The 9,597-nt window shown below is 52.9% G+C and overlaps 1 protein-coding gene across 1 annotated transcript; it reads right to left on the bottom strand.

The window, feature by feature from the left end:
• Position 1: 1 nt before the first annotated feature.
• Positions 2-8,442, bottom strand: LOC308054717 (keratin, type II cytoskeletal 5-like). Its single transcript, XM_080367950.1, has 9 exons — positions 7,806-8,442; positions 6,948-7,162; positions 5,161-5,221; positions 4,560-4,655; positions 4,118-4,282; positions 3,447-3,572; positions 2,754-2,974; positions 2,366-2,400; positions 2-2,243 (listed from the first exon to the last, which is right to left on the bottom strand). Exons 1-9 carry the CDS (start codon positions 8,388-8,390, stop codon positions 1,978-1,980), a joined length of 1,770 nt encoding a protein of 589 aa, XP_080224076.1. The 5' UTR covers positions 8,391-8,442; the 3' UTR covers positions 2-1,977.
• Between the last annotated feature and the right edge of the window lie 1,155 nt (positions 8,443-9,597).

Below are 9,597 nucleotides of genomic sequence, written 5' to 3' on the forward strand. Positions count from 1 at the left end.
GAGGACCATGGGGACTGGGAACCCAGGCAGGGTGGCACATGCCTTTCTCCTGCTCTGGGTCCCCACCTGCTGGAGACACCAGGCTGGGTGTCCAGTGCTCCCACACCCCTGCACAGCACCACGGGTGTGCGGGGTCCCATCGGCTCGGCAGGGGTTTCCCCGCGGTGAGCACGCTGTGCGTGAGGTGCTTTTGCCTTGCAGACATGGCTGATGCCCCTCTCTCCCCTCACTCCCTGGGGGCCCCGCCGAGGTGCCCCCCCCAGTTGGAGTTTGCAGGGGATGAGGGGCTGGTTCATGGACACCAACCAGTTTCCTTTTTGGGACCAGCATTCCCAGTGAGCTGCGGGTCCTTCCGCATCTTCTCCCCTCCTGACCTGGACCCTTTCCCCACCTTTGGTCCATGCTCCAGCTCCTGTCTTTGGGACTGGGTTCCCACCTCGCACCGTGCTCCCCAGTTGCTGCTGCTGGGATTTGCGCCTGGCCCTACGGCCTCGCAGGGAGCAAGAGCCGGGGGGTGCCCACGGAGCCACGGGAGGGAGCCTGGCTGAAACCCTCCGTCCAGGCAAGTCTTTGACACCTCCCAGGGGTTGGGGGCTGGATGGGGACGGGGAGGCTGGGTGTTGCGGGCACCTTGGGAGACCCCAGATTCATTCAAAATTAAGTTGAGGTCCTACCACAGCCCTTCCAGAGGATCACCCAGGATATTTGGTGAGATACTTGCACGTGCGAGGGGTGCCTCGTGCTGGGCGTGTTGCCCTGCGCCCACCCCTTTGCTCGTGCTGCCCTTTCTGCTTATGGCGACGTTCGACTGCTCCATCCCTCTCCTGGTTCGATGCTGCTCTTGCTGCATCACTGACGTGGTGCTGATGCCAGAGCTGGGCTCCTCTGCAGTAGGACTTGCTGCTGTTGGTATGAACTAATGGCCCCGCTGAGCTGTGCCCCCCATTTGTTCACTCATGGCTCCCAGCTAAGCCTTTGGGAATCACCTTGCTTTCCCACCCCCCTGCACTTTCTCGCTCCTTTCCACGAGAAAGGGCAGCTTTGCATTAAACCACCACAGTGGCGTTCATCCAGCTTCTGGCTCAGCCCTGCGGCAGCTTTTCCTCCTCGTGCCTCAGTTCTCCACCCCTCCCTCCCTCCTTTCCACACACACACACAAAAAACCAACCCAGCCTTCTGCAGAACCTGAGTCCCAAAACTTGCTTTATTTCCTCAAGGCAACGATCCTTTCTCGTGAGCTGCCTACAGAGTCCCGGCTGCCAACGGAGAAGAAAAGCCAAAAAGCAGCAAAATTTTAAAAATGACAAATGCTTTTTATTGAACCATACAGCATGGCAGGCCTGGAAGTGAGAGGCTGTAGCTGTGAGGACAAGGAACTGGAAATCAGTGCGGCGATCCATATACACAGAAAGCAATAACCTTTCCCACAGGTGCCTGAGAAAACAGAAGGGGCTGAGAAAAAAACTTTAGTTGCGGACAAAACATTTGGAGGTTGTAGCATGTGTGGTGGGCAGAGGCTTTTAGAGCGTCTTGGAGCTATTTTCATTGCTGAGGACCTGGGAGTGTGGCTCACAAGGCTGTCACCCTTGGTTCAGGATGAATGAAACGAATGCGCGTGGCCGAGCGTGGCGGTCCCCGTTCAGCAAAGTGCTTCCACTTCGCTTCCAATGCGTGGCTCCAGGGGGAACAAGGGAAGGACAAGGACTGTGCTGAAAGAGGGCCACCACCAGGGTCCACGGCAGCTCTCCAAAGCCCTGTCAGTGACCTGTTACAACCTATGCTTTAGCCAGAGGCACTCCAGATTCTCGCGGTGGGGTCCTGGTCTCCCCCCGCTGCCCCAAAGGTGGAGGGTGAAGGACGGAGGAAGGAGAGGGTCTAGCGCAGCTATTTACACCATTGATTCTTAGGGCAGCACTTGCTTTCAGAAGGCAGAAAACACGCCGTTGTCCCCACAGGGGGGCCCCATGCTCGCCATCCTTATCTGGTGGTCTTTTTGCTAGTGGTGGTCTTGGAAATGATCCTCACGCTGCCTCCCGTGCTGGAGCTGACACCTCGGCTGCTCCCGGAGCTGAAGGTGCTGCCTCCACCGTAGCTGAGCCCCCCGCCGAACCCTCCACTCCCGCCTCCGAAGCCGCCACCGCTGCTGCTCATGCTGTATCCGCCGCCTCCCATGCCGAGACCTCCACCCATGCCCAGGGAGCTGCCACCGCCGTAGCCCATCCCACTGGAGCTGCTGACCACAGCTGGAGGGGACACAACGCAGACCCGCTTTAGGGTCCTGCTGGGTCCTTGGGGTGGGGGGACCTGCACCATCACCCCTGCGGCACGGGGTGAGCAAGCAGGGGTGGAAGGTGGGGATACTTACAGACACTCACGGCTCCAACTCCCTCTCCAGCAAGCCTGTCAGGAAAGGGGAAGGTAAGCAATAACGCCGAGGCGCAGAGGAGATACAGTGGTAGCCACTGGGATCATCTAATTTCATGGCCTTCAGTACGGACTCTCCTCTGGTGGGCTATGTCGGTATCACCAATGAAAGGTGACATCGCTCATTTTTATTAGTGCATCAAGTGCCAAGAGCTGGAGAAACAAATCTTTTCCTACAACGTTCGTTATTTAAAACATCCCTCTCTCTCTGCCCTTGTTTTACATCGCTTGGTTCTCCAGCCCCTTGGGGTGAGCTGTCCCTTTAAGCCCAAGGAGATGCGTCCTGCTCCAAAAAGCAGCACACAACAGGTCCACGTGCTTGTCCTCACCTGCTCTCCTCGCCCTCCAGCAGCTTCCTGTAGGTCGCGATCTCGATGTCCAGGGCCAGCTTGACGTTCATCAGCTCCTGGTACTCGCGCAGCTGCCGGGCCAGGTCAGCCTTGGCTTTCTGCAGAGCATCCTCCAGCTCAGCCAGTTTGGCCTTGGCATCCTTGAGGGCCATCTCCCCGCGCTCCTCCGCCTCGGCGATGGCAGCTTGGAGGTTGGCGCACTGCAATCGAGGGAACAAGAGTTATTTAACTTGGGCTACCCCAAACTGCTCTCCTGAGTGTTGCGACGGTATGGCAGGTACTGGGTGGTGGCTGCCAGGATGGCACCGAGAATTCATGATGGGAAGGTGTTGTAGTGGGGGTGACTGGGGAGCTGCAGCCATAATTCTGTCCCCAAAGAAGAGGAGAGACATTGAGATCCATTTGCTTTGCTACACACCTTTGCTGGTGTAGGCTAGTACCTCACCATTTGCTTCCTCAGCAAGAAAGCAGCTACCACAGCACATCCTTGCACCGTGGGACCTCCTCTAGTGGGCAAAGGCAGAGGTGTCCATGCCCGCTCTAACACCGGGAGGGAAGCCTGGCCTTCAGCTCCACTCCAATGCCAGGAGCATCTTCTGCCGCGCCACCCAACCACCTCCCACCTGCCCTCCACCATGCAGCAGCTGCTTTGCAGGAGCATCCTCCTCCTACCTGTTTCTTCACGCTCTCAATCTCGTTCCGCAGCCTCTGGACCATCCGGTTGATCTCTGAAATTTCTATCTTGGTGTTACGCAGGTCGTCACCATGTCGCCCAGCAGAGACCTGGAGCTCCTCGTACTGATGTGCAGAAAGGAGGAGAGCACCGGTTAGGTACCCTGAGGCTCAGAGAAGGATGAGGGGACTTCAGGGCACAAAGTGGGGGTTTGGATGCAGGTTAAAGGGCAGGGGACAACATTCCTCTGAGCAACCTGCCCATGGGATAACAGCATTTGGCCCTAGTTATCAACATATGCTAAGGTGGCAGCTATTGCATTGTGTGGAGCATCTATGGGTTGTCACCTAATACTAAGAACCTGGAAGGAAAAGAGAAGTGCTCTGCGTTTAAGGCCAGATCTACCAGTGACCCCTTGTGAGCCCAAGGTCAAGGCATTTAAGCATCTTGTCCCCTTGATTTCACCTTGTATTTCACAAGAAACATAAGGCTGGTAAGCGTAGTGAGTGGTCCACAAGCATGCAGTGGGGATCTGTATGCAAGAGCCTATTGCAACGCACACAGGAAGATAAATTCCTCTCTCGTGTGATGCTGTGATCCTTCCTCATCAGTCCTGCCTCCCATCAGCTACTGTGACACCCCATGAATCAAAGAAATCCGGGTTACCCACCTTGTTCTGGTACCAAGCCTCAGCCTCTGCCCGGCTCCGGTTGGCGATGTCCTCGTACTGCGCTTTGACCTCGGCGATGATGCTGTTGAGGTCCAAGTTACGGTTATTGTCCATGGACAGGACTACGGAGGTGTCGGATACCTGCTGCTGCATCTGGGACAATTCCTGCAGAAGATGCAAAAAAAAGAAGTTAATGGTCTTGTATCTGGGGTGGAAACCACGCGCAGGCAAGAGGTGGCTTGGGAGCTCTTTCCGCTAAGCCATTTTCTTGCATTTCCCCTGCTCTGCCTCTACCCTTTCCTATCTTATGCCTGCGTTATGATTTCCAAAAGGCAGTGACCGCCTTCTGTTTCACCGCTGCACAGCACCGAGCGTGGCGGGCAGAGCTGCAGGGCATGGGGGGCTGCATGGCAGGGTGCTGTGGGGGGAGGGCTCAGCTTACCGCCTCGTAGAGAGCTCTCAGGAAGTTAATTTCATCTGCCAGCGCATCTGCTTTGGCCTGCAGCTCGACCTTGTTCATGTAAGCACCATCCACATCCTAAAGAAAAGGAAAACAAAGACTTCTGACAAAACCACAAGCCAAAGGGACTTCAGGACACCAATGGGACCATCTCTCTGCTTCCAGGACTGTTAGTCTTCAGGCTTGTTTTTATATTGCTATGATCAAGGTATTTAATTATTTTTTTAACGTGATTTTGGATGTTTACTGTGAGCCAGAACCAGGTTCTTGGGCAGAAGGCAAAGCTCTGACTCACGGGCATGTGAGCAGAGACAGGGTTGAACTGAGCCCGGGTGGGCTGGGTGGTTTGCAACTGCAGCCAAGGGAGCTACCTTCAGAAAGTAGGGCAGCTCCATCAGCATGGAGAACCTTCTGCCCATTCATGGCCTTGGGATAGCCCAGCCTTACATACTCCCAGGCGTGCCAACGTCCTAACCTGACCCAGCCGTGAGGCTGAAGGACCCCAGCTCCCATCAGCTTTGCTTGAACTCTGTGCTTGCCCAGTTGATTTCATTGTCCATCCCATAACGCCCAGCTCACTCACCTTCTTGAGGACCACAAACTCGTTCTCTGCACCAGTGCGCCGGTTGATCTCATCTTCATATCTGTTAGGATACAAGAGCGAGAGGGTTTTGGTGGAAACGAAGAGCAAAGCCGGCATGGGAGGCAGAGATAGGACCACCCCAGTCCCAAACCAGTAGTTGTGGCTCACGGGTATATTCCTTACTCCCGCCTGCTTACAGTCCGAAGCAGATGCAGAGCAAATGCTTACTGACTCCGAACCTGCAAGACTTCATCGTGTGAGTAGTCCCAGCTAAAATTAACAGATTTTAATCACTGCCCTTGAAGTTAAGCTCATACATAAATGTGTGCAGATCCAGAGCTCGTTTCGGTAGGAAGCAGGAGCAGGTAGCCTCGGTGACCTCTGCTCAAAGCAGAGTTATGCAAAAGGCTTTCAACAAAGCTGCATGGCAATGCCTACAAATATATAATAATGCTACAATTTGATATTTGATATTATAATAATGCTAATGGCTTTGAATAACCCACTGGGGCATTTAATTAAAAAAAAAAAAAGTCCACGACTCTTTAGTCACGGTTGTGCAAGAGCAGATTGTTATGCCTCAGACTGTATTTCTGTGGAACTTTTTATGGCTGTGAGCAACATCCTTTCATCAGATAATCAGGGCAGGGCTTAGCTAGAGAGTAGACAAAACATGTAGGCTCTTGAGGCAAAGACCTGGCTTTTAGAGGCAGGTTTGTGCCAGTCTCTAACCAATATTGGCAGAGAGATCCCTGCAGATGGATCTCTGAGCGGACACAGGCAGAAGTGGAAATCTGCCGGTGGACTGGGAACCAGCTCTAGACTTGAAATAAAATGCGTTCGCTTTCCCAGGCAGTAGCTGCGAAATCCAGACGGTATCATCTGTTATTTTTGGCCTGAGCGGTATTTCTAAAGTATCCAAACCTGAAACGCGCCCGAGTGCAACACACCTGAAGCTACGTCAGTCCACCCTGTCAGCAATGAGTGCAGTCTCCTCGTCCCCCACTCAAAAAAAAAAAAAAAAAAAATCTCACGTGCCTAACTAATATAAACATTTTTCAGGCCTCCAGCGTGTTTTTCTCAAATTTGCACTTGGGCAGACCTGGCCGAATAAGGGGGATACTGTTCTCGCCCGGCTACAGCCAACTGAAGATGCACGGCCTCGCCTGAAAAAAACACTGAAATGTCCCTCGTAGTCGGCAGGCGCCGACCGGCACCTCCTGAAGGTGAGTCATCCCACCTCCGCTGGATGCCTCATCGCAGGAGGGGATTAATTGCCTCCCCAGGGAAATCATTTTCTTTGCCAATGGTCAGAGAAAAGAGCTGAGCATCTTTCACGTGCTGGGAGCCGAGCGGGGCCGGTGGCCTGGGGACCTCCAGCAGGGCTGGGGTTTCCTTTGCAAAAAAAGAAACGGGGGGGGGGAGTTGGGGCTTGCACTTTATGGCCAGGTGTCATTCCTTTTTTGCACCTCCATTGTACTCATCAGTTACGTGTTTTTCTGTCTCCAGGTGTATTCTTTTGGGACACCCAAGGGATCAGACTGCGACCTCCATCACCCTGGAGCAGCTTCCCCTGGATGCGTGAATTCTGTGCTAAACGCTCGTCCTGCATGTCAGAAATCTGACCTAACTAGAGGTAATTCTGAGACCGGGGTCTCCTTTTATACGTTCATTTAAACTGGAAGAGGAACCCAGTGCAAACAGAGAGTGTGCACCAGCCACCATGAACCACCTGCCCGGATTTTCCCGTCTGTTAATCATTTATGTTATAGAGCACGATTCCTTACTTGTTCTTAAAGTCTTCCACCATGTCCTGCATGTTCCTCAGTTCAGAGTCCAACCGGCCCCTCTCTCCCATAAGACTGTCCAGCTGCCGCCGGAGGTTGTTGATGTAGGCTTCGAAAAGGGGCTCAAGGGACTTCCTGGTGACGGTGTGACCTTGCTCTTGCAGGAGGCTCCACTTGGTCTCCAGCACTTTGTTCTGCTGCTCCAAAAAGCGCACCTGGGGAGAAACACAAGCAGGCACGTGCTGAAGCCCATGTGAACAATGCACAGAAAAAAAAAAAAAAAGAAAAAAAAACCACTGCCAGGGAAAAAAAGAGGGGTCATTCCACACAGATAGAAAAGATCAGGAGATGCTGGGACAGTCATGGGGAAATCATTAGGATCTTCCTAATTTAGGGCACCGGATTCTCAAACATATCAAAAGTAGCTAAAATGTTTAGCAAGATCTTTCAAGAGCTATTAAGCAGGTCAAACACCTGTATTTGCAACTTTAGGGGTTTCTCCCCACCCCACCCCACAACCAGATGCTCAGCCCACCTTACTGGTTTAAACTGGTGTTATCCCATTGAGTGTGTAGAACTTTGCCATTTTACAACCCGTACAGAAGATCCATCCAGCCCCTGGGATGTTTCTTACAGGGAGGAGGGGGATTTACATTTTCAGTAAAACAAGATGCTGAAAAACTCATCCTTGCAAAGCGGGAACATAAGACAGTTCGTAGTTTTCAGCCAAACCCGCGCTCTTCGTTGGCTGGAGTTAGTTCAGCCAAGACCTTAAATCCAAAGGATGTTTTGTCCTGCTCTTTTTTTCCCAGAGGCAACTGATAATATGCATAGCTTGATGTTAAACCAAACTCTCACCTTGTCGATGAAGGAGGCAAATTTGTTGTTCAGGGTCTTGATCTGCTCCCGCTCCTGTGTTCGCACCTTCTGGATTTCTGGGTCGATATCCAGCTTGAGGGGTGCCAGGAGGCTCTGGTTGACAGTCACTTCGTGGATGCCACCGGGTGGGCAAACAGGGAACCCGGGGCCACCTCGACCACCAAATCCGGGACCTCCCAGCCCAAATCCACTGCCCAGCCCATAGCCGCCACCACCACCAGCTCCTCCTAAGCCAAAACCAGCGCCAGCTCCACTACCATAGCCAAGACCAAAGCCAGCTCCTCCACCAAAACCGTATCCACCACCGGCTCCGCTCCGTAGACCTCCACCGACCGAGCTGTAGGAAATTCTTTTGCTTCCTCCTAGGTTATAGAGACTTCTGCTGCCGAAGCCACCACCAGCTCCAAAGCCGCCTCCACCTCCGGCTCTTCCTCCTCCAACTCTGGAGACAGAGACGGAGCTAAAACTGCTTCTGGTACCACCGCCACCTCCTACGATAGCAGAGCCTGAGCTAAAGCCCCTCATGCCCCCTCCAGTAGATGATCTGAAAGAGATCCGACTCATGGTGGCTTGTTCAATTGGAAATGCAAAGAGCAGGAGAGGTGGAAAAAATAGGCTGGTGAATAAAAGCCGCACAGCAGGAAGAGAGCAGAGGGCAATGGAGACAGAAACCCCTGTGATGGGAGAGCTTTGGAGCCTCCTCTTTTATCTGCTTGGAAAACTTGGCACAGGAATTCAGAACTTGACGTGCCTTGCAGCAACTTGCCTTGTCAAACACACCTAGGCTACGGCGAGGTGCCGAAAAATGCATTGTTTGCAGGCAAGAAAGTAACGGAGTGAGGGAGCTCCCCCCTCCACCAAAGCCTGCCGCTCTGAGTCATGAAATTAGAATTGAATGGGACGCCTCGCTGAGGTCTGCGCTCAGGGGCAGGATACAACACGATTCTCCTGAGACCCTGGGAGCCAGTTTTCCTTAGGCGAGCCGAGGGCTCGCTCGCTTGAGCAAGGTTCCTCGCACTGAAGCTTTTGCAAGGTGGAGTTTAGGGTGCAGCACGCTGCCCAGCAAACGAGGCAGCACAGACAGGGGCTTCTCCGGGATGCCAGGGTCCCGTTGCTGGCTTGGAAAAGCTGGGGCTGGAGGTGGTTTTACTCATCAGCACAGCTCTTTTGATTTATTTTGGAAAAGGGATCTAAATGATCGTGGGCCTGCAGAGTTGAGTGGAGTGGAAGGTGTCTCATGGCAGTATTTTGGGGGGATCTTACCGAAAGATTATCTACCCTTCTTGATTTCAAAGACAGCAAGTAAATCCAAAGTAGCTTCAAGTTACATTAAGGAGTACTATGAGACTGATAAAATAGTTATTTAAAAGATGCTTGACATGATTGCTTTTCTTTTGAATCTCCTTGTCAGGCTCAGGGTTCAAAAGCTCCCTGTGAAGTGGTATTTTTATCACTTTTTTTCCACCCCCCTGTATTTAAAGCAGAAGTTTCCACATCAGTGCTGGCTCTCCAAGATGTTCTGTAGAGGGGAATTCATGCGTTTTTTCTTCCAGCTCCCTCCCACCCACTTCTTCACTCTGCTGAGATCACTCAGTCAGAAGATTTTCCTAAAATAGCCTTTGCTTCTTGATCTTGGGCTCTTGGGCGGACCCTCTCCCAGGAGCTTCAATCCCCGTGATGAGGCCAGGTCGTGCTTTGGGACAGTGCAAAGGCAGGAGGGCTGGGGACCTCTTCTCTTGTGTCCATGGAGAGCTGGGCACAGGGTAGAAGA

Source organism: Falco punctatus (genome assembly GCF_963210335.1).
Source record: "Falco punctatus genome assembly, chromosome: 18".
Taxonomy (NCBI): domain Eukaryota; kingdom Metazoa; phylum Chordata; class Aves; order Falconiformes; family Falconidae; genus Falco; species Falco punctatus.